The sequence below is a fragment of the Pristis pectinata genome, chromosome 10, assembly GCF_009764475.1.
Source record: "Pristis pectinata isolate sPriPec2 chromosome 10, sPriPec2.1.pri, whole genome shotgun sequence".
Lineage (NCBI taxonomy): Eukaryota > Metazoa > Chordata > Chondrichthyes > Rhinopristiformes > Pristidae > Pristis > Pristis pectinata.
In genome coordinates this window covers 82,030,857-82,056,091 of record NC_067414.1, presented here as the reverse complement: position 1 = coordinate 82,056,091, position 25,235 = coordinate 82,030,857, and the positions used below count along the sequence as shown (strand labels likewise).

The 25,235-nt window shown below is 44.5% G+C and overlaps 1 protein-coding gene across 2 annotated transcripts in view; it reads right to left on the bottom strand.

The window, feature by feature from the left end:
- The window catches only part of LOC127575458 (uncharacterized), a 132,202-nt gene that overhangs the window by 50,526 nt on the left and 56,441 nt on the right, over positions 1-25,235 (bottom strand). For both annotated transcript variants that reach the window (XM_052025349.1, XM_052025351.1), the window contains exon 2: positions 12,184-12,322. In XM_052025349.1, coding sequence (XP_051881309.1) covers positions 12,184-12,322 — 139 coding nt within the window. The remainder of the gene's footprint in view (positions 1-12,183; positions 12,323-25,235) is intronic.

The following is a 25,235-nucleotide window of genomic DNA, read 5'->3' as shown; positions in this document are numbered from 1 at the left end:
TGGCAGGTGAGGAGTGCAGAGCTCATTCTCTTGTATGCTTTGCTGAACACAAAGACCAGGGTGCATCATTTCCCTTGCACTCTTCTCAATGTTCCTTGCCACAACATTGCATCTCACCTCCAACAAACTTCCTGTGGAAGTGGACCTAATCTTTAGAACCAATGGGAAACTGTTCAAAATACAGCTGTTATATTCCAGAACCAAGGTCACCTGAACATCAGTAGTCAGACTGTAGTATGCAGATGATGCTTGTGTTTGCACACACTTGGAGGCCGAGCTCCAAGCCATTGTTGACTCAGTTGCTTGCCAATCTGGATGATAAGTTAGTTGCCTGTATTGAAACCCATCAAATTTCTAAGCCATTAAGTTACATTAAACTGCTTGTATAAAAACCCATTCAAAAATATTTCAACCTAGTAATGCTGGATCCTTCAAAAATATTGAATCTATTAAAATATTAAATTTGTAAAAATAAGTGAAAAATATTGAATCATTCTGATGCCTAAGAACAGATCTTCATTTCAATTAAAATGCTTAATAAATCTCCCCTATGTCACTTCATGCCCTCAACAATGTGGTTGACTCTTAACTTCTCACCGAAATGTCTTAACAAGGCAGTCAGTTGTGTCACATCCAAAAGACAAAGTGCATGAAGAAAGCTGGACCACAGGCATTTCCTACACTTCAGACTGGAACATGATTAAGGTACACTCAATTAACCTCCCTCACTAACCTTTGGGATGTGTTGAATTTAATAGAGTGATTACATGGATAAGCTAAGCAACAACCTGTTGTGGTCATGTTTGCAAAATCGTATCTCTCGGCAAGATTCCCAGCCTTCTCTTTCACCATCTGTGGGCATGTCTACCAGAAGTAGATGAGATTCGCCCTGGGATTCCTCAATGCTGTTTTTGCATCCCTTGAATTGTCATGATGTCATGTCAAACATAGGCAGGAAAACTTCTTGCTGACTCTCTTATACATGCCCGACACCAGATTCCCAAAACAGACATTCTACTCTGAGTTCTGTCATGGGAAAAACTCATCAGGTGAACAGAGATGTTCAAGGATGTGCTTAAAGTCTGCTTGAAGAAATGCAACATTTCTACTGACTCCTGGGCACCTCTGGCCCAAGATTGCTCAAATTGGAGAAGGAGCATTTGGGTTTGGATTGAGAACCTTGAGGCCATGCATCAAGAGCATGCACAGAGGCCTCACATTCGGGAGTGCACCACCTCAAAACTACCCACCTGCCCACCCCATCTGCCACCACCAGCCCCATCTGTAGAAGAGTCTGTGGTTCCCACATTGAATCAGAATCAGATTTATTATCACTGACATATGTCGTGAAATTTGTTATTTTGTGGCAGCAGTACAGTGCAAAACATAAAGACATAAAAATTAACATAAGTTTCAAAAATAAATAAATAGTGCAAAAGAGGAATAACTGCCTTTGGAAAGATAAGAGATCAGGGATTGAAAAGCAAAACATGCAAATGCTGGAAATCTGAAACAGAAACAGAAAATGCTGGAAACAATCAGCAGGCCAGGCAGCGTCTGTGGAGAGAAAACAGAACCAATGTCCCTGGACCAACAACCCAAAACACCAACACTTTCAATCCGTGGCCAATTCTGCTGCAATTCAGTTTTTCTTCCATACGTGCTGCATGTCCCGCTAGTCTTTCCCAGCATTCTCCTTCATTTCAGATCACCTGCCACTCAGCATTCCAGTATGGCTGTTTTCTCATTTGTTTGTTTGTCTCCACTGATTACATCTCCTGCAGACACATTAGCTGTTTTAGCTGAACAAGCCTTTTCCTCCCTCAGTCAGTCAATAACAATCTGTCATTCAGTCACTATTGGTTGGCACTCTATCATAAGCTCTCCCTTTGTTCTCGCCATCCACCTCCCTTCTCTGCAAGTTTCAACATGGCCACTTTCTAAATTTCCTATTTCTGATGAAGGGTCATATTAATTCTGTTTCCCTCTCCACAGATGCTGCCTGACCTGCTGAATATTTCCAGCATTTTCTATTTTCAGATTTGCAGTGTCTGCAGTTTGTTGCTTCTTGACTGGCCCAATTTGGGTTTAAAATGGGCAGCGCAGACTCGTTGGGCCGGAAGGGCCTGTTACCACGCTGTAAATAAAATTTTTAAAAATTTAAAATTTTAAAAAAATTTAATTCATACGGACTACTCCAAACTTTCCTATTTAGCTGTGGGCATCTGAGTCCTCAAATATATCAGTAACTGTACCAGAATATGACTGAAAGGGTGACAGGAAACATGAAACTGAAGTAAGATTTTTTTTGTTTTTTAATTATTCCTGAAGTTTTTCTTCCAATTAACTTTTTTTTAGAATTTTATGAGTTTATGCTTTTTTTAAGAAGTTATTTTTTAGGATTTATACTTTTCAGTACTTCAGCTTCAATGTTTGAATGTCAGAGATATTTGAAATCTATAAAATTCACATTGGTTTCTCGGCTGGCAAAGCTCTGCCCCCAACTTTGTCTCTGTCAAAGACAGTCAGGGATATTTCATAGGCCGCACTTTGGCATCTGAGGCTGGGTGATTGATCACACTGCCTCCTAACTCAAGAGCGCATAGCCAATGAGGTTGGCCCTCTGACCACAAACCACAGCTGCACAAGTGTGTTAGGTCTGGGCTCTAGCACGAGAGAGAAAAAGGGCAGAGGGAAGTGGCGGGTGGTGGTGGGGGGGTGGGGAAGGGAGGGAAAGGGGAGAGAGAGACAGAGAAAGAGAGAGGCAGTCACAGGTGCTCAGGGACAAATAGAAGACAGAGAGTATAATTAAAATACAGGGCAGGGCAACTGGAACAATATGAATAAGATTATTTAATGCAAACAATATAATGCTGACCTGAGCATCAACACTGAATTCTAAAAAAGATGTATTAGAAACATAGAAAACCTACAGGACAATACAGGCCCTTTGGCCCACAAAGTTGTGCCGAACATGTCCCTACCATAATATTGTACAGTTGGCCACAGATTTAGTACATAACAAAAAAAACCAAAATATTTTGATTATTGTCCTACCATATATCAATATCTTTGTTAAACACTAATTAACAAAATGAAGTTTCTCTCATCATACATATACCACTACCCTTGTGCTTTGATATTGTTAAACAACTACAGAAGCAATTTAGGAACAGCATATCCTGGAACTCGGAAAATAATCCCAAAATTCTTGGGCAATATGTTATCTGTTTTTATACCTAAGATATCCACAAGATCAATCTTTGTAACCCTGGTTTGCTTTGATGTAAAAAGTTTTATTGGTATTGGTTTACTATTGTCACTTGTACTGAGGTACAGTGAAAAAAGTTTTTCACTGTACCTTGGTACAAGTGACAACAGTAAACCAATTCTTGCATACCAATTCGTACAGTGCATTGAGGTAGTACAGGGTAAAAACAATAACAGAATATAGAGTAAAGTGTCACAGCTACAGGGAAGTGCATTGCAGGTAGACAATAAGGTGCAAGGTCATAACAAGGTAGATTGTGAGGTCAAGAGTCCATCTCATCATATAAGGAAACCATTCAATAGTCTTATCACAGTGGGATAGAAGCTGTCCTTGAGCCTGGTGGTGTGTGCCCTCAGGGTCCTATATCTTCTGCCTGATGGGAGAGGGAAGAAGGGAGAATGACCCGGGTGGGTGGGGTCTTTGATTATGCTGGCTGCTTCATCAGGGCAGCGAAAAGCATAGACAGAGTCCATGGAGGGGAAGCTGGTTTCCATGATGTGCTGGAAAGTTTTATGATCTATTAAAAAAATTCTGATGGCTCAGTCAGATGGACTAATTTTGAGCATATCACAGTTTTATCAAAAGGAAAGTCATAATCCAACTTCAGTATCATGGAGCAAGATAATCAAGAATTTATACAGGATATCTGTGTTCCTTATTTAATATAATATCTTTATTGCATGCACACAAACAACTTCCAGTGGAATATTTGAATTACCAATGATGTTTCATTTTAAATCCCAAACTGAATGAAATATGATGTCTTGCTTTATTGATGTTTCCAACATAAATCAAACAGTGATTCATTGAGAAAGGGTGTGTACTCAGGGACTGGCTTACCACACCCAGTTTGTAATGGCAAAAGACAAAGCTGAGTACTAAAAAGAACACACACGTGGTGAAATTTCCAATAAATCCAACGCTTCTCAATTATTTTTGGTCAAAGATAGAGTGCTCTGTTCATTAGTCTATCAGGGTAGTAATATTTGTAGACTCAGTTCTTAAAAACATACTCTTACTCATTATACAGCTTTCCCTTAAAAAAAGTACCAAACCCATACAAATCCTCTATGAGTCTATCTACATACATAATTCCACCTTCAGATATCTACTTACACATATGCAATTGTACATTGAATTAATTGTCTGCAGAAACACATACAGTATACATTTAACTTAACCAAACACAAATTCACTCAGTCTTTCTGTCCCCTTCACTGTAAAACTCTTCATATGGGCTGTATTAACATCTCTTAAGCACAAGTTCTTTGCATGGCTGCAGTAGGCTGAAGAGCCCGTTTCTGTCCTGTATGACTCTAACAAGTACTGATAATTCCAGTGGATTGTTTCTCCATGTAGGCTTCATACACATCTGGTCTCACAAACTGTTCTGCTATTGTTATAGTCACATAATTGTCTCCATAATAAGGAAATGCTAGAAAGACCAACTGCACTTAAAACCTATCACCTGGTCCAGATGGGATGCATCCTAGGTTGCTGAAAGAATTAAGGGACAAAATTGCAGAGGTCCGAGCTCTGTAATTCAGAGGTGGTACTTGAGGACTGGAAAATTGCAAATGTTACATCCGTGTTCAGAGAAGGATTCAGAGATAAAGCCTGTATCTGCAGACCCAATAGTTTAACCTTGGTGGTGATGTAAATTCTAGAAACAATAACCAGGGACAGAATGTGGAGTTATTTAAACAAGTGTGCACTGATTAGAGAAAGCCAGCACATAGTTGTTAAATGCACACTGTGTCTAAATAACATAGAAAGATAGAAAACAGGAGCAGGAGTAGGCCATTCAACCCTTTGAGCCTTCAATACAATCAACCAAGGTCAGTGCCCTGTTCTAGCTTTTTTGTCATATCCCTTCATCCTCTGGCCATAGAACAATATCTAACTGCTTTTTGAACATATTTAACTGTTTGGTTTCAACTGCTGTCTGGGAGAAGAAATTTCTCCTCATCTCAATCTTAAATGGCTTAGCCTTTATCCTTAGACTGTGACTCCTGGTCCCAGACTTCCCAGCCATCAGGGACATTCTTCCTGCATCTAATCTGTCCCATCCTGTTAGAATTTTGTAGGTTTCTATTAGATTCCCTCTCATTCTTCTAAGCTCAAGTGAATAAGAGCCTAATTGAACCAACCTCTCTTCACACATCAGTCCTGCCATCCCAGGAATCAGTCTGGTGAACCTTCATTGAACTCGCTCTATAGCAAGAATATCTATCCTCAGAAAAAGAGACCAAAACTGCACACAGTACACAAGGTGCAGTCTCACTAAGGCTCTGTGCAATTGCAGCAAGACCTCCTTGCTCCTGTACTCAAACCTCTTGCCATGAAGGCCAGCATACCATTTGCCTTCTTAATCTCCTGCTGTACCAACATGCTTACCTTCAGTGACTGGCGCACAAGGATACCAAGGTCTTGTTGCACCTCCCTCTTTCCCAATTTATCACCATTCAGATGATGATCTGCCTTCTTGTTATTGCCACCAGAGTGGACAACCTCACATTTATCCACATTTTACTGCATCTGCCATGTTTCTGCCCACTTCATCAATCTGTCCAAATCAATCTGGAGCTTCTCTGCATTTTCCTCAAGGTTCATTTTCCCACCCATCTTTGTGTCATTCGCAGACTTGAAGCTAACACCTTTAAATCCCACATTCAAATCATTAATATATGTCATATACAACTTGATAGGATTTTCTTTTGATAAAGTAACAGAGGACTAATGAAGGAAATGCAGTGATGTGATATACCACTGGTTGATGATCCAGGACTAGGGGACATAAAATGAAGGAAATTGGCAAAAAAACATAAAGTAACATGAAGAAAAACCTTTTCTTACACAGCAAGTGATTAAGGTTCAAAATGCACCCCCAAGGATGGTGGTGAAGGTAGAATAAATAGTGCTGTTCAAAAAAAAAGCTCGAGAAATATCTGTAAGGAGGAATGGTTAGGGCTGTGGGAGAGCATGGGTGAATGGGACTCGCTGGATTGGCCATGTGTAGAACCAGCACAGATTCAACAGGTTAAGTGGTGAGCTCCTGTCCAGCAGTCGGTCCATAGCCCCAGGTGACACAGCTCAAGAACACATCCATCTTTAAACGCGGTGAGGGTTTCTTTCTCTCGTACCTACTTGGCAGTGAGTTCTACACCCCTCCCACCAATTGGCAGTAAAATGTTTTTCCTCATGTCCCCTCTAAGCCTTTCACCAATCACTTTAAATCCCAGGTACATTTGCCCCAGAAGTAAAACATCTGTGGAAACAGAAATGCTTAATGTTTCAGGTCTAGGGCCCTTCATCAGAGAATAAAATTGGGACACTGACAATGTCTGAAGTCAATACGTTGTCATTCACCATGCATGCTCTGTTCTGCTTTAGAGTATGCAGTTTGTCTGAAGAGGCCTTCTTTGCTCATTCCTTTATTCATCTTGAGTACACTACAAATCTCCCCTTTCTGTTGCATGCATTTCTCCTATCAGTCTCTCTCTCTCTCTCTCTCCCTCTCCCTCTCCCTCTCCCTCTCTCTCTCCTGACACATGCACCTTCAGGGATTCTGCCACCATCTCAGACACACCCTGATAATATGTCAACTGAAATCCATGCTTGTTAAACTGTACTGAGTTACCCCAAGATGCCTGCAGCAAAATATGTGATGTACACCTCATTCTTCATTTCCCTCTCGAGACTGCAAGCTTACAGTTGAATGTGATTCATTGTGCATTTAAACCTGCAAAATTGCATTATATTTCACGCTCAGTTACAAACATTTAAAATCGATGGGCAGGAAAAAACTAGCTGACTGATCAAGCCCCTCTTCTCCCACCCTGATAGCGGGACGATCTCACCTAGGCTGACCTGATCAAATATCTCCTCACCAGAACTTCCACACCATTACATCCCTCCTCTCTTCTCCCTCTGCCCTACTTCACTGTCACAGCATCCTTCTCTTAGAGGAAAAGAAGACAGAAAAACTGAAATATAGTCTGGAAAATTGTTTATCAACCCCACCCTCACCACCACTGAAGCATTCAAAACCAGTCCCAGAGCTCCAGTTCATGTGGTTATTACCTAGTTAAGAACCAGTCCAGCTTCCGTTCACAGGCACGTTTAATTAAATTGAATTGCATTAATTGGTCCTGACTATTTTTGGGCAAAATCTCACACCGTACAAAACAGCTGAAACACCCTACGGCAAAGTAAAGCCCTCAGTAAACTTATTTATAACTTTTAGACAAAGTAGCCTTACAAATAAAAAATGCTGCAATAATTCAGATTTACAATCTGGATGAAGCCAAATCTGTGCCAATTTAGTGATCTCAGCCAATCATGGTTGAATTATGAATTGTAACAGCAATGCCAATAAGCAAATGGCCTCTTGGAAGCTTTTTTTACTTATACTCCAAACATAATTTTTATTATAACAGTTTAAAAATGGTTTTGTTCCTACCAGCCTCCACAGATCCTTGCTCGATTGAACAAGCAGCAGCAAAGGTCCAGGAGAATATGTGAACACTATCACCTGGTGCATGAGTCATAAGCGCAATTAGCTGATAGGTTTACAGGTAACTTTGGGGCTGGGCTAGCATACAACAAGCTAAGTGCTTTGTCTAAGCTTACCATGACTGCACAATGAGTAGGGTATACAAAGAGGCTAAAGAAAAACAGATACAACAGACAGGATGACAGAAGAGTCTGATGCAGATCCATGTCAGTGTGATGCACATTCTCTCTGTTTAAAAGTACAAGTTTAAGGTGCCAATTGATACATTTAAATCTATTAGGCTGTAACTAATGGACAGAAATTTGTCTCGGCTGGTAGTGCAAAGTGGATCAGCTGTCCTATGCTCAACTGGAAAAGAAAACTTGGCAAGGAATGCAATGGACTACTGATTCACTATTTCCCATTTTGTGCCACTAACCAAGATGAACATCACCATGATATTTATTACATGTTTTGGTGCTGATGCACTGCTCAATGCATTTACCAACACTTTCCTGCCAGGTCTGCTCACGTGCTGGGATGGGCAGCAGCAGCACTTGCATGCAGTCATTTCATCAATGCTATGTTCTGGGTGCACTTACTCAAGGGTTTGGCTACACATCGCTACAAGAGCTGCCATAAAATGGTTGTCCTCAATAATGGCAGATCCTGGGCCAAACATTGCAACTTGCCTTGCTCCAAATACTCCTTTACTATTTTTAAAAGACGGCCCTCTCTCTGGACCTGTAATGAAAAAAGCACAAGGCCACTTCAAAGCAGTAGTTCCCCCATCCATAAGAGGAGTCTGTACACATCCTGTCACTCAAGAACCAACCGTCTGTCTCACCTGAGAGCACCAGGATAGTTCAAGTTGTAGGGAATGTGATGGCAGATGGCTGGCTGAATAAATAGTGACCAAGGTATTAAAACCAGGAAGGCTTCAGCTTCCACTCCAAGCTGAAATTGTGTTGGCTGAGCTCACCTTGGTTGTAAGTGGCATAACTACACCTGGCCAAGGGATTCTGTTTCAACAAGATGACAGGGGTGGAGAGCTTTACAATCACAGGGAAGGTGATCTCCTTCTCTCTGCCTTGTGGATAATTAGTCTGCTGTACTCACTGTGTGTGTTGCCAACAAACAGTGGAAGAGTTGCACAGGGGTGGTCAAGGTCTTGCAGATCTACAGTGTAATCATTATCACAGTAAGAGTCAACACTATCAACAAAGGAGTGAAAGAACACATAACAGCATTGGCATAGTACAAGGAGGAAGTTCAGGTGCACAATGGGTGGAACGGATTAGGTACAGTCCACGAAGGTCCAGGATGATATTATACTGATTGAAACATAACTAATATTTGGTATTAGTATTGGTTTATTATTGTCACTTGTACCGAGGTACAGGAAGCACAGTCCCTGCAGTCATTTCCAAGATATGCAACTGCCTTTGTGATATCATGTTAAGTGATAGGTGGATTATGCCATTATTAAAAGTCCGCTAGTACACAACATCAAAATAAATAAATTCTCCTCAGATAACACAGCAAAATTCCAACCGGTTTTACACAGTGCCAGCTTGAACCAACCCTTGAATATTTTGTTTTCATTGTGGGTGCACATAAACCAAAAGGTTGTAGCTCCCCTGCCTGTCGGCTTTTGTTAGTGCATGTTCAACTTTCTAGCAGTTTTGAGATAAAAGATTTTTATTCCTGTTTCATTTTCTTTGTTCCCTCTCCCCTAACACTCCACCTTCCCATTAATCCATTTCTCTTCTAATGATGGACTCACTACTTCTCCCCACCCCCCAAAACACATTCACCTTTAAAATGATATATTACACTGAAGGAGGCCCTTCAGGCCATCATGTCCAACCCCACCATACTGACTCACAGCTCATGACCAACTCACGATCTTCTTCCTTCCCCCCCAAGAATAGGTGGCTTGTGACATCCTCACCCTCCGCTGGTTTCTCTTCCTAGCCTCCTTCCCCTCTTTCCCTCAGACTGTGTTTATATTCAGAGTTCAAGTTGTTTTAAAGAAATCAAATCAGGATGAGAGAAGGAACATCCTAAATGCCATTCTCTGGAACTGTGTCTTTCTCAATGTCTGCGTCCACCTCATGGGTGTTAGAAATTATATCGTATAGATCTAAAGTTGGCCTATCTATAACTGATAATAAACTGTAAGTGAGTTGATTTAGTTGACTTAAAAATTCAATTCCATTTTTTGAACCAAAGTTAACATGTAGATTCTTTTGTTCACTATCGAATCTCAATGGGTGTAACACACAATGACCTATTCCATCAATAAAAGGGATGAAAAAATCTGCTGACTTCAAATTTCCATTGCAGTGAACTTCTTCTGTAACCTAAACTGAAAACAAGGAAACCTCTTTCTCTCTTAGTTTTTAGTTACTATTTCAGTTTTAAAGACTATCAGTTAGATTGTGTGGTCAGATAATTTGCTCAGATGGTGAGAATGTGGCACTAAGGTTGCAGGTCCAATTCCTGTGCGCTTTAGACTGTACTACCTGGCTCCTCTCCTCCTGGTGTGCAGCCATTCCACTTAAGGAGGCATAACTTGATACTGGGATTCTTTGGTGAAAACAAAGCGCAAAATGTTTGTGGATACTTACGTTGCATAAGCTCAGTAATTTTCCTTAATTTTGAAAAATAGGAGCAGAAACCTCAGTTTTTTGAGGTAAAGGACATGAGTTGGTGAGATAGGCTTTCAGTGAAGAGCAGAATGGCATCCTTCTGTGTTGCAAATATCCATTACTGATTGTGCAAATAAAAGCTACAACAGATGAGTAATGAGACGGCTATCAAGCATGTTTAGTATTGGAGACATAAGAGACTGCAGATGCTGGAATCTGGAGCAAAAAGCAAACTGCTGGAGGAACTCAGTAGGTCAGGCAGCATCTGCAGAGGGAAATGGACAGTCAATGTTGAGACCCTTCATCTAGATTGTTCAGTGCTATGTATATTATGCCTGTTGAAACCCTATCAATCTTTCAATATTGAAAAACAATTCCAGCAACTCAGCCACAAATACAGTTCCTGATTTTAAAAATGATGCTTAATGTTATTATTATCTCAAAAATCTGAAATTTCTGTTCTTACTTTTCAAAATTAAGGAAAGTTGTTGAGTGAAAAGTGGTAGTAACCAGAGGACCATATTCCAACAGTACAGCTGACTGAATGGTACCAGTACATGCTGGAAAATTAGGCATAATGAATATTGCTCAAATTGTTGAGATAAGAAACATTAATGAAGTCAGTTCAGTGGATAAATATCATAGGTTCAAATGAAATATGAAACTGTCCAGATTGTTTTGAAAACTTTTCAACCCTTTTTTAGATACTGGAAATTTGAAAGGAAAAATGCCATGGAAAAAAATGATAACTTTTAGTGATTTGTGGAAATCTTTTAGGTTGATGGAGTAATCCCAAAGCGATAGATGCTCAGAATGAAATACTAGCTGTTGAGTATGAAACAGACTTTGGTACGGAAGCGTGACTGTATGATATTAAACCTACCCATAGCAACATCATCCAGATGAATAACGGGTACTGTAAGTTCAGAAACATCATTTCAAAAAAAAGCAAATACTCTTGTTTACTGAACTTAACCTGTAATAAGTCAGAGATGATTGTGAAAAATTTTAAAGAGCTTTTTTAAGTTCTCCATAGTATAAAATGATACTGAACCTAGTGTATTGTAGATCATTTTACTTAAAAAATGATAAGTGTCATAGAGGAAGTGCAACAAAGATTTATCAATTTTGTTCCAAGGATGGTAGGTTTGATGTCTAAAAAGAGATTGAGTAGGCTAGGCTTGTGTGCTGTGGAACTTAGCAGAATGACAGGTAAACAAAATTCACGCCAGGAGGGTATTTCCCTTGGCTGAGGAGTGTAGAACTAGGGGTCACAGACTTAAATTAAAGGGGTCATTTAGGACTGAGATGAGGAAAAATTTATTTACTCAAATGAAAGTTAACCTTTTAAGTCCTCCACTCCAAAGGTGCAATCATTCAGTTTATTCAAAGCAGAGATCAAAAGATTTCTGGATAATATGGGAATCAGGGGTACAAGGATAGAGCATGAAAATGAAGCTGAGGAAAAGGATTGTCATCGAAGGACCAGATAGCCTACTCCAGCTCCTTATTTTATGTTTGCATGATGCAAAATTCTCTCTTAATGGTACCGCTTCTACTTAGGATAAGCCAGGTAAGTAACATAGACCACATGACAATTGAGGTAACACATGAAAAGAAAAGTGTTAATCTGTGCATCTCGAATTTCTCCCTTTGGGATTTTGGCAGGTTTAATTGATGGTATATTATAATACTGAAGAGAACAATTAACAAACATTTCTATCCTGGAGCTCCAATACTGAACATGATCTTGTTTTCCTTACCTTGGTAGATTTTCCAGTTGGGCTTTTGGGTTCCAGCTCTGTGCTTTGAATAGCATCTGCTATCTGATTATAGTTGTACACCACCTTAGAGTCTCGTGTGACTTGTTCAGCTTGAATGCAATCATTGGTTTGGAGAGATCTGTAGAACAGTAATAATATTGTTCTAAATCTATATGTTTGAGCTGATTACCCTTTAATGCTTTAAGGCATTACCATGACAATTAAAATGACATACAGGCCATTGCAATTCTAACACCAGGCTTATTTTATGAATGTGCCTAGTTTGTTGTTTGTGAATAGCACGGAGGCACTTCTGCTTTATTGGAAACTGTGTGAATACAAGATTTTTTTTGTAAGTAATTGGCAAATGTCACTGAAACACACATACTAACATCTTGATGATGGGAAATTGTTGCTATTTTAACTATTGTTATTAATATAGAACTTGGAACAGTACAGCACAGGAACAGGACCATCGGCCCATGATATCTGTGCCGACCATAATGCCAATTTAAACTGCACATCTGTCTGCACATGGTCAATATCCCTCCATTCCCTCCCTGTTCATGTGTCTGTCTAAATGCCTCTTAAAAGTTGTTATTGTAGCGACTCATCGCACCGGCATCGAACCGGCTCCCGACATCGCGACGTCGTCGGAGGCCCCAATCCAAGATGGCGCGGGGCCCTCCTTCTTCCCCAGCGTTGGGCTGGGAAAGCCCATGTGCGGGAAGGTCAGGTGACCCGTGCGTGACGTCAGCGTGGGAAGTTTTCAGCTATTAAAGGTGCACCACGCCCCGGGTCGGCATTCAACCTCTGATTTCGAAACCAGCGACTCTGTGTCTTCATTTCGTGGTGTGTAGCTAGCCACTACATTGGTGACCCCAACGGGCCCAAACGTTTTTGGACCCACGATGTCTGCACAGCAAGAGGTACAGACAGTAGCCCTTAAACTGCCCACCTTCTGGACCCTCCGGCCCAGTGTCTGGTTCAACTAGGCCGAGGCCCAGCTCCAGGTTCGCCAGATCACCAGGGACGACACCAAGTACTATTACGTGGTGGGTGCCCTCGACCAAGACACCGCCGCCCAGATCGAGGATTTCATCCAGGCGTCCCCGGAGGAGGAGAAGTACGATAAGTGCAAGACCCCCCTTCTCGAGACTTTCGGCCTTTCCCGACGCGAACAAGCCTCCCGCCTACTCCACCACGATGGGTTGGGTGACAGACCCCCCTCTGCGCTCATGAATGAGATGTTGGCCCCGGCAGATGGGCATAAACTCTGCCTGCTGTTTGAGCAGATCTTCCTGGAGCAGTTACCCGACGACATCCACCTGCTCCTGGCGGATGCCGATTTCAGTGAACCCCGGAAGGTGGCCGCCCGGGCAGATGTCCTTTGGCGGGCGAAAAAGGAGAGCAGGGCGTCCGTCGAGCGTGTTGCCACGCCACGTACCCAGCGGCCCAGCAGGCCAGCCACCATGTAGGTTTCCGGGAAACGCCAGAGCCAGCCGCCGTAGCCATCAGCGGCGGCTGGCCGCCTGGATAGCCTCTTGCATGTGTGGGACAGGCGTTCCGGACGTTGGTTCCTAGTGGACACCGGAGCCGAAGTCAGCGTCGTGCCTCCCAACGGCCGCTAGACTCGCAACTGCACACCAGGACCCACCCTCAGAGCTGCCAACGGCAGTGCCATTCGGACCTTTGGCACCCGGTTGGTACACCTCCAGTTTGGCACCTGCAACTTTACTTGGAGGTTCATCCTGGCCGCCGTCGCGCAACCATTCCTCGAGGCAGACTTCCTTCATGCCAACGGTCTGCTGGTTGACCTGTGGGGTAAGCGTTTGGTACATGCCAGGACCTTCCAAACGTTCTCGTTGGATGAGGCCAAGCTGCCGGCCTCACACCTCGACTCCGTCACCATGTCGACCAACGAGTTTGCCAGGGTCCTGGCAGAGTTCCCGTCTGTACTAACGCCCCAGTTCTCCACCACCTTGCCCAAGCACGGCGTCCAGCATCACATCCCCACCCAGGGCCCTCCCCTCCACACCCACGCCCGGCGGCTACCCCCAGACAAGCTCCGCCTCGCGAAGGAGGAATTCAAAAAAATGGAGGAGCTGGGGATCATCCACAGGTTGGACAGCCCATGGGCCTCTCTGTTACACATGGTCCCCAAGGCAGCCGGAGGCTGGCGGCCCTGTGGCGATTACTGACGCCTCGACGACATCACTACCCTGGACCGGTACCCCGTGCCGCACATTCAGGACTTTGCTGCCAACCTACATGGGCGATCCATGTTTTACAAGGTCAACCTCGTCCACGGGTATCACCAGATCCCGGTGCATCCAGACATTCTGAAGACGGCGCTGATCACACCTTTCGGCCTCTTTGAATTCATCCGGATGCCCTTTGGTCTCAAGAATGCTGCTCAGTCCTTCCAACGACTCATGGACGCGGTCGGGTGCGACCTTGACTTCGCCTTCATATACCTCGACGACATCTTGATCGCCAGCAACAGCCACCAGGAATATCTCACGCACCTCTGCCAACTCTTTTCTCGCCTGAGGGATTTCGGCCTGACCACCAACCCAGCCAAATGCCAATTCGGGCTGGAGACAATCGATTTCCTGGGTCATCGGATCGACAAACACGGCGCCACGCCCCTGCCTGCGAAGGTCGACGCCATCCGCCATTTCGCCAGACCCACCTCCATCAAGGGCCTGCAGGAATTCCTCGGTATGGTAAACTTTTATCACCGGTTCCTACCATCCGCGGCCCGCATCATGCGCTCGTTGTTTGCTGTCCTGTCAGGCAGAAGCAAGGACATTGTTTGGTTGGAAGAGGCTCACACCGCGTTCATCGAAACTAAGCAGGCCTTGGCGGATGCGGTCATGTTGGTGCATCCGCGCACGGACATCCTGACTGCCCTCACGGTCGATGCCTCCAGCACATCAGTCGGAGGCGTGCTAGAACAGCTTATCAAAGGGTGTTGGCAACCACTGGCGTTCTTCAGCAGGCACCTTCGACCACCAGAGCTCAAATATAGTGCCTTTGACTGCGAGCTGTTGGCGTTGTACCTGGCCATCAGACACTTCCATTACTTCTTGGAGGGCAGGCCGTTTACAGCTTTCACCGACCACAAGCCATTGACCTTCACTTTCAACAAGGTCTCAGATACCTGGTCAGCACGGCAACAGTGGCACTTGTCGTACATCTCAAGGTTCACCACTGACGTCCGCCATCTGTCGGGGAAAGAGAACGTGGTCGTGGATGCACTGTCACGGCCCACCATCCAGGTTTTGTCCCAGGGGGTGGATTTCGGCGCCTTAGCGGAGGTACAGCGAACGGACATGGAGATGCCCAGCTACCACACCGCAGTCTCGGGCCTGCAACTGCAAGACCTTCTGGTAGGCCCCGATGAGCGCACCCTACTCTGCGATATCTCCACAGGTAGACCCCGCCCCATCGTCCCAGCTGCCTGGCGTCGACAGGTGTTTAATGCCATCCACGGCCTTGCACACCCATCCATCTGGACTACTGTCCGGATGGTGTCAGGCAAGTTCGCCTGGCATGGCCTGCGTAAACAGGTTTCCGAATGAGCCCGGTCCTGCACTCACCGCCAGACCTCGAAAGTACAGTAGCACGTCAAGGCCCCCTTGCAGGATTTTCAGCCTACCTGCCGGAGGTTCGACCATATCCATGTCAACCTGGTTGGCCCCCTTCCAGTCTCCCGAGGAGCGTGGTACCTCCTCACGATTGTCGACCGTTTTACCCGCTGGCCTGAAGCCATTCCCCTCGCAGATACTTCCGCCCAGTCCTGCGCACTGGCCCTTTTGTCAACTTGGGTGACCCATTTTGGTGTCCCGGCACATATCACTTCATACAGGGGAGTTCAATTCACCTCCGGCCTGTGGTCTGCCGTCGCCGATTCGTGGGGTTCCCGGATCCACCTCACCACCGCCTATCATCCGCAATCCAATGGGCTGGTGGAGAGGTTCCATCGCCACCTGAAGTCGGCACGCATGGCCTGCCTTAAGGGGCCCAACTGGGTAGAAGAACCCCCCGGGTCCTGCTGGGGATACGCACCGCGCCAAAAGAGGACCTGCATGCCTCATCTGCGGAGATGGTCCACGGAGCACCCTTAGTCGTCCTGGGCGAGTTCCTACCAGCCCCTCGGGGGCCAGAGGAAGGACCTACCGCGGCGCTTGACCGGCTGTGCAAGCAGCTTGGAAGCCTGGCCCCAATTCCCACCTCGCGACACAGACAGGTCCCGACCCGTATGCCGACTTCCCTCCAAGACTGTAAGTTTGTCTTTGTCAGGAGGGGCGCGCACCGATCACCGCTGCAACGGCCATACGAAGGGCCATTCTGGGTCGTCAGAAACAATGGATCTACGTTTGTGCTGGACATTGGGGGGCGCGAGGAGGTGTTTATGGTTGACCGGCTGAAGCCAGCTCATTTAGACTTAGACGAACCCATGGTGGTACAGCGAGCGCCACGCAGGGGCAGGCCACCCAAGTCATAGTTTATTTCATTCTGGTTTTCGCGATGATATTGCCGGCTCTGGGGGTGGGGGGGGGGGGTGGGTGCGGTTATGTAGAGACTCACCGCACTGGTATTGAACCGGCTCCCGACATCACGACATCATTGGAGGCCCCAATCCAAGATGGTGCGGGGCCCTCCTTCTTCCCCAGCGTTGGGCTGGTAAAGCCCGCATGCGGGAAGGTCAGGTGACCCACGCGTGGCGTCAGCGCGGGAACGGTAGTGCGGGAAGTTTTCGGCCACTAAAGGCGCACCGCGCCCCGGGTTGGCATTCGACCTCTGATTTCAAAACCAGCGACTCTGTGTCTTCATTTCGTGGTGTGTAGCTAGCTGCTACACTATCACTATTATTCTCCTTTCCGAAATAGCGCCCTGATCAGTTGATATTAGAGATGGAAGCAACTCTACACAGCACAACATCCCAATGCATTTCACAGGGGTTGTGTCAAACCAAGGTTTGCACCAATTCACAAAAGGGGATATTCGGATGGTGGAGGTTTTACAGAGTGTCCAAGAGGAGGGGCAAGGAGGTGGAGAGAGCTAGAGAAGGAACATTAGAGGAGGAAGCCAATTAAGGTCACACAGGGGCTGAGAGAAATTGAGATATAATTCCAGGTGCAGAGTTTTGGATGAGCTTAAGTTTTAAGTTGGGCAAAAGGTGAGAAGCCACCCAAGAAAGCATTGGAATTGAAGTCTGGACATGGCATGGGAAAGATATACAGCAAGTGCAGTGTTGGATAACATTATCAGGGCAGTAGATGATCTTGATAATGATGCAGATGTGTAGCTGGAACCTTGGAGTCAAGAATGACATGGACTTGTAGGTGGACTTTGTGTGGAGAAGATATCAGCCTGACAGCTCAGCTCAGGCCCAATTACAACAGCAAGCTTGTCAACAATCTGGTACAGCCAGACACAAAGAAATGGAACATAGCAGGGATTCAATGGTTTTGGTCTTTCCAACATTGCAATGGAGGAAATTTCTGCTCATCCAATAATGGATAGCAGACAAAGTAGTCTGGGTTCATAGGGGAGCCAGGAAATGGTGATAAATTGAGCTGTGTGTTATCAGCTGAAATGTGGAACTGAATGTTGAGTCTTCAGGATGGTACCGCTGAGAAGCAGAAGAGAAATTGACCAGTGCCAAGGAAGCATACAGCACAAAAAGAGGCCCTTTGGCCCAACTGGTCCATGCCGATCAAGATGCCCCATCCGAGCTAGTCCCATTTGCCAGTGTTTGGCCCATAACCTTCTCAGCCTTTCCAATCCATGTACCTGTCCAACTGTCTTTTAAAAGTTGTTATTATACCTGCCTCAACCACTTCCTTTGGCAGCTCATTTGACATGGTTACCACCTTTTGTGTAAAAAAAGTTGACCCTCATGTAGATCTTTTCAGAATTCCAGAGGTGGCATTGAGGGGCAGGAAGAAAATCCATGGCAGGAAATTCTCTGGGAGCAGTTGACAGATGAGAAAGGGACCGGGTGAGGGCAGGATCATCTAGATGGACAAGAAAGGGGCATCGGAAGTGGTGTGGAGAGCACGGAAACCACGGGTGGTGGTGAATCCATCATGTTCTGACTGAGAGAAATACTATACTCACTTAGATGAGATGACATTTACTGAAAGTTTCCAGAGTGTGTAAGATCTCTTTCTATGTATTTAATCAGGTTGAAGCAGTCACAAATAAAAGCAGCCTTAATAAAACAAAAAAATAAAATTTTGCTACATACAACAAAATTAGGAGTGCTTCCTCCTAAGAATAATAAGTTGAGTGATGTACTGGTGAGAGAGGAGCCATTAACAAGTGGCACAGGGGAGGTTGTTTCTACTTGAATTATGCTTTTAACCAAAAATTCAAACCATTCTTGTTATTAACACAGCAAGGCTCTATCTCTCATTGCTTTTGCATGTGGTTCCATTGTTTGCCTGAAGCCGGTGACAGCTCTGTTAACTCTGAGTCAAAGGCTTGTTTGTTGAAGTTCCACACCACAACTTCAACATTTAACCGCAGAACATAAACAATGAGGAATTCGTCCTATGATGCCCAGGTACCCAGCAGGTCAGACAGCACGTGTGGAAAAAGAAACAGGAGTTCATGTTTCAGGTTGATCAGATGCTGCCTGACCTGATGGGTATTTCCTGTGCTTATTTCAGATTTCCAGTATCTGCAGTATTTTACTTCTCAATTTGATGCATTGAGCCTCCTTATTTATTCACTGGTTCACAGTTGAACTTCTAGATCATACTTTTCCACACCTGAGGTGTGATGCTTAATGCGGTTTGATAAATCACATCCATAGATTGGCAAAATGTATTTGTAAGTGCTATGAGTTATTTAGAAAACAAGTGATTGATCCCAACCTTTTCTGCAGTAATTCTATGGAGCACAACTGCCACAAAGTAGGAAGCCCGGAGGGTCCACTCAGTCTAACCAGCAGATCCCGTCATAAAAACCTGCCCCCTTTCATCACAGTACTTTTCATCTTATCCAGGAGACCTTTCTCAGTATTAAGCACTCAATGTTAAGATATGCATTTTCATGCTTTGAACTTTATGAGTTTCCACTGCTTTTATGGACTGTTAATGTACTGATTAGGACATTTATTAAGAGTTGCTAAACATCCCACACAACTTATACAATACACCCATGGACTTTGTTCAACAGTGTTATATGAGCATCTTATCAGTCGATGAGGAAACACCCAACAGTATCTGTCCTTGGCACTACAAAATTTGACAGGAACCAATGAAGGTAGAGAAGTCCGACACCACTTAAGTAATTTTAACCCCACGACAATGCTGGGAGAGAGGCCGGTTTAAAAAGATGACAATTGATGCAAAGCCAGTCTAAATCTGAATTACATATTTTTTTGTTAAATGAGGATAGGGTGAAAGTATATGGGGATAATAATTAGGTCACAGGTTATGATCTCATCGAGTGACAGAACAGTCTAATTTCCTTCCTCCTGGACCTACCTTTCCATGTCCTTCTCTGAAACCTCACCCTAGTTTCCTTCCCATTTCCCAGCTATTTGCAGGTTTGTTCAGTTGGTAGGTATTAATGTGTCCTTACATAAGCATGTTGAAGCATTGAAAGCTTTGCCACAGGAAATGACTGAAGTAGAGACTGTTTCATAAGTTAAGGCAACAGTAGATAACTAACTGAATGAGAGGAAGTTGAGGGGTTCTGGCAGCAGGATTAATTGTATTACTACAACCGGCACTGATGCACTGGGGCAAATATCCTTGAAGACTACATTATAGAATTCCACAATTGGAAAGAATCAAGGAATTTGATGAAAATTACTTTAGAGAATGCATTATGTCAGAGGCTGAAGCAATCACTGGTTCAAAAACCAGTTCTTCCTTATGTATTATTCAGTAACCTGCACTATTAGATAATTTTCGCTTCCTGTGATCTCCTGCCTGGTTACTGATTCCAGCAAAGAAATACAATTTTCATTTGGCATTACAATATAATATCTAATTGTCTTATTACTTGTTGATTTCTGAGAAGTAATATCACCAATACATATAGTAGTCTTTTTAAACTAAACCCTCTGGTTTCACTTTTTTGCAATCTAATCCTTTGACGATTTCTCTATGACCTATTGTTTGTACACAGCACAGCACCTTCTGATGCAGACAATTCAAAAGAAATCTGAGCTTCAGCTGAAGACTTCAGATCAGAGTGCAACCACAGCAGAACCTGGAGATGCTTCACATTACTCCTTGCCACTTATGAAGGAAAGCTCCTCCAGTCACTCTCACAATATCTTTGGTGCAGAAAGGCACACCGAAATATCTCATCCAGGTTATCTTGGATGAGATACTTAGGTGTGCCTTTCTGCACCAAAGATCTTGGACTTGGATACATAGGCCATAATTTCAAAGTTTCTGGATGATTCAAATGTAATACACAATGAATAAAATAGATGTTCTTCCTGACTTCCCCTCTACCATTGTCAACAAAGCCCTTGATGACATCTCATCCATTTCCCACATGTCTGCTCTCACCCCTTCTTCTCAGGTCAGAACAAGGACAAAGTTCCACTGGTCCTCGCCTTCCACCCCCACCCGCCTCTGCATTCAATAAATCATACTCTGCAATTTCCACCACTTTCAAAGAGATTCCACCACCAGGCACATCTTCCCCTCCCCTCTCAGCATTTCACAGGGACCACTCCCTTCATGATTCCCTGAACCATGTTCCATTCCCACTCACCACCCACCTTCTTACGCCACTTTCCCTTGCAATCACAGGCGATGCAACGCTTGCCCTTTCACCTTTTCCCTTCCCACCATCCAGAGACCCAAACAGTCTTTCCGATGGCGCCGGAGCGTGGCGACTCGTTGCAAGCCGCTCTCTACAGATCTACTCATTACCCTTACTATAATCGTTCTACACTTTTAAACTTAACTGTGTCACTTACTATTACTAATAATGTTCTTTTAAATACACTTTACTCTGTACTGTTATTGTTTTTACCTGTACTACCTCAATGCACTCTGTACTAACTCAATGTAACTGCACTGTGTAATGAATTGATCTGTAAGATCAGTATGCAAGACAAGTTTTTCACTGTACCTCGGTACAAGTGACAATAATAAACCAATAACAATACCAATAGCAGGTGAAGCAGTGATTGCGCTTCTTCCAATCCAGTGCACTTCATTCAGTGTTCACAATGTGATCTCTTCTACATTCGAGGAATATAAGGCAGAGAGGGTGACCACTTTGCGGAGCACCTGTGTTCAGTCTGTAGGATTGACATCGAGCTTCCTGTTGCCTGTCACTATACCACTCCCACTCCGACCTATTGCTCTATGGCCTCCTGCACTGTTACCAGTTTTAAAAACACCAGCCAAACGTAAATGTGCTGCCTGCCACTGCACCAATGTTGGATCCAACTGTATGAGTCATCAGGATTGTAGCATTCTGGTTCCTTGTTGCTGGGGAATAGGCTTTACCTCTGACTGCCATCTAGTGACTTCTAAGGAAAAATGTTTTATTTGCAGCAACACACAAAAAGCTGGAGGAACTCAGCAGGAGCATCTATGGAGGGAAATGGACAGTCAACGTTTCGGGTCGGGACCCTTCATCAGGACTGAAAGAAAGAGGGGAGATAGCCAGTATAACAAGGTGGGGGGAAGGGGTGGAGCAAGAGCTGGCAGATGACAGGTGGATCCAGATGAAGAGGAGTGATAGGCAGATGGGGGAGGGGGGAGAGGGAATGGCACCAGAAGCTGGGAGGTATAGGTGGAAGTGACAGAGGGCTGAAGATAATGGAATATGATAGGAGAGGAAGGTGGACAACGGAATAAAGGGAGGGAGGTGGGGAGGGCAGAGGGTGGGTAATGGGGGAGGGGAGCCAGTGGGGGGAATGTGTGGGTGATAGACAGAAGAAGAGGGTGGAGGAGGGGAAAGAGGAGGACGGAGCACTGGTACTCAGCGAAGCAGGCACACAGTCTGTGTCCGGTCTCACCAACGTAGAGGAGGCCACATCAGGAGCATCGGATGCAATAAATAACACTGGGGGATTCACATTTCAGACCACCTCACCTGGAAGGGCTGTGTAGGGCCCTGGATGGTGTTGAGGGAGCAGGTGTAGTGACAGGTGTTACATTTCTTGCAGTTTCAGAGGAGAGTGCCTGGAGAGGGAGAGGTGTGGGTGGGGAGGGATAAGCGGACCAGTGAATCATGAAGGCAGTGATATCTGTGGAAAGCGGAGAGGGGAGGGGAGGGGATGATATGCCTGGTAGTGGTATCACGTTGCAGCTGGTGGAAGTTACGAAGAAGGATGTGCTAGATGCATAAACTGGTGGGGTGGCAGGTGAGGACCAAGGGATCTCTATCCCTGTTCCTCCTGGAGACCGGGCACAGACTGGGCAACCGCTTCGCCAAGCACCTGCGCTCCGTCCTCCGTGGCCGTCTGGATCTCCCGGTTGCCAGCCATTTTAATTCTCTTCCTCATTCCCACACCGACATGTCTGTCCTCAGCCTTCCCTACTGCCAAGATGAGGTTAAACACAAACTAGAGGAACAGCACCTTATATTCCGTCTGGATAGTCTACAACCCAGTGGCATGAACATTGAATTCTGGTAAACTACCTCCCTCCCCTCCCCCAGTGCCTTTTCTTTCTCCTCCTGCTCCCCCTGGACCCTATCACCCTGTTTCCTTCCCCTCCTCCACCTTTTCCGTCTGCCCATCACACACTCCCCCACTACCCCCCCCCCCTTTATTCCATACTCCACCTTCCTCTCCCATCAGACTCCATCATCTTCAGCCCTTTGTCACTGTCAGTTGTCAGCTTCTGGCACCATTCCCTCTCTCCCATCCCCCATCTGCCTATCACCCCCCCCCCCCCCCAACACACACACACCTGGATCCACCAATCACTTGCCAGGTCTTGCTCCACGCCTACCCTCCAGCCTTGTATACTAGCTATCTCCTCTCTGTCTCTCAGTCCCGAAACATCGACTGTCCATTTCCCTCCATAGATGCTGCCTGACCCGTTGAGTTCCACCAGCTTTTTGTGTGTTGCTGCAAATTAACATCTTTCCTTAGAGATCATTAGATGGCAGTCAGCGGCAAAACCTACTCCCAGCAACAAGGAACCAGAATGTTACAATCTTAATGACTCACACAATTGGATTCAAAATTGGTGCAGTGGCAGGCAGCAGAGTTATAGTTGACAGGTGCTTTTGAAATTGGAAGGGTGTTACTAGGGAGGTTCCCACAGCACTCCAGACTCGTTCCATTGCTTTTTGTATATAAACTAAATTGTGGTGTCAACTTCAAAATTATCACTTTGAGGACAAGACAGACAACGTTTTGCAAAGTACAGCAATGAGTTTGTATTCATAGCTGTAATTTGCAAATATCTGTAGGCATATTCGTTACGGTGGGGGAGGGGGAGGGAAATGGTTTCAACTACATAGACGCCTTCTTAAAAACATTCTGTACCTACTAATTGGAGTTGGGCAAGAAATATCTTCCAAACATATCTAACTTCAGGAGTGGTGACTGAAGAATGCAAATTTGCAAATTCTTGTTCAAAACAGGTGCAGGGGAAAACAGACCAGTCACTTCCTTGATGGTGGTGAAAGTTATAGAAACAACAATTAGGGACAGAATTAATAGTCATTTGGACAAGTGTGAATTGTTTGTAGAAAGCTAGCATGGTTTTGTATAAGGTACATTCTTCCTGTAACCAGGTGGGTTTCCTCCAAGTGCTCAGTTTCCTCCCACAACCCAAAGATGTGCAGGTTAGTAGGTTAATTGGCCACTGTAAGTTGCCCTGAGTGTAAAACCATGGGGGAGTCGATGGGAATGTGGGGAGAATAAAATGGGATAAATGTAGTTTTAATGTAAATAGCTGGCAAGGACTCAGAGCCTGTTTGTTTCATCTCACACTATCACTCTATGAGTGAATGTTGGATGTCCAGCACCCTCTGCAGGCTGGCAACAAGCAACAAATGAATTTATTTTTACCTAAACTGATTGCAATTGAATCTTCATCATAACTTAAGTATTGGCTTCTTTTCCACTTTTGTGTTATAGACGAGAACAATGTCAAGCAGTTAAGGAATAATGAAAAAGAATGGTAATTGTGGAACCTGCTGACTTTTGATTGCCTTGCAGGAGAATCTCCTGTGCTGTTGCACAGAGTACAAAAAAAGTTGAATTTTTGCTTATCATTTCAATCTATCTAAACAAGACCAAAACAGTCACTTCCATGGAAACACAACCACCAAAAATGTGGCTGCTTTATTGCAGTGCTGCACTTTCTCCACAAACTTTCATTCTGTAAGAAAACATGTACAGGCTTGAGTTCAGGTCAGTTGAGCCTCAACTTTGTGTAATGCACTAGTTTACTGGAAAGTTTTAGCCAAAAAGGTATGACAAAGAGATTTTCAACTCTCACCCTTAAACTTTAAAATATCCAGTAACACTTGAGCTGCCAACTCAACTAGATTAATAGCATATTCACCTCAGATGCAAAAATTGTAGGTTAATGCCTCAAACTTGAACACATAAATCTCAAATGACTCTTAAAGACCACAGGAGTGCTGCATTACTAGAGATGGCATGTTTCAGACAAGCATTCAGGTATGTCAATAGAATTGTACAGCCTGGGATTAGACTAACTGGCTATTGTGCATGCACCAGCTCTGTCACAGGGCTGTTCAGTTTCATCAAAGGTTTATCCCCCATGACCCTAAAAACTGATGCTGTTCAAGTTCATTTCTAATTGGTTTTGTGTGGGCATTGAGTACAGGAGCTTAGACATTATGTTGCAGTTGTATAAGTTGTGGGCGAGGCCACACTTGGAGTACAGTGTACAGTTTTGGTGATCCTGTTATAGGAAAGACATGGTTAAACTGGAAAGAGTGCAGAAAAGATTTATGAGGATGTTACCAGGACTAGAGAGCCTGAGGTATAGGGAGAGGTTGGCCAGGATAGGTCTTTATTCCTTGGAGTGTAGGAGAATGAAGGGTGATCTTACAGAGATCTA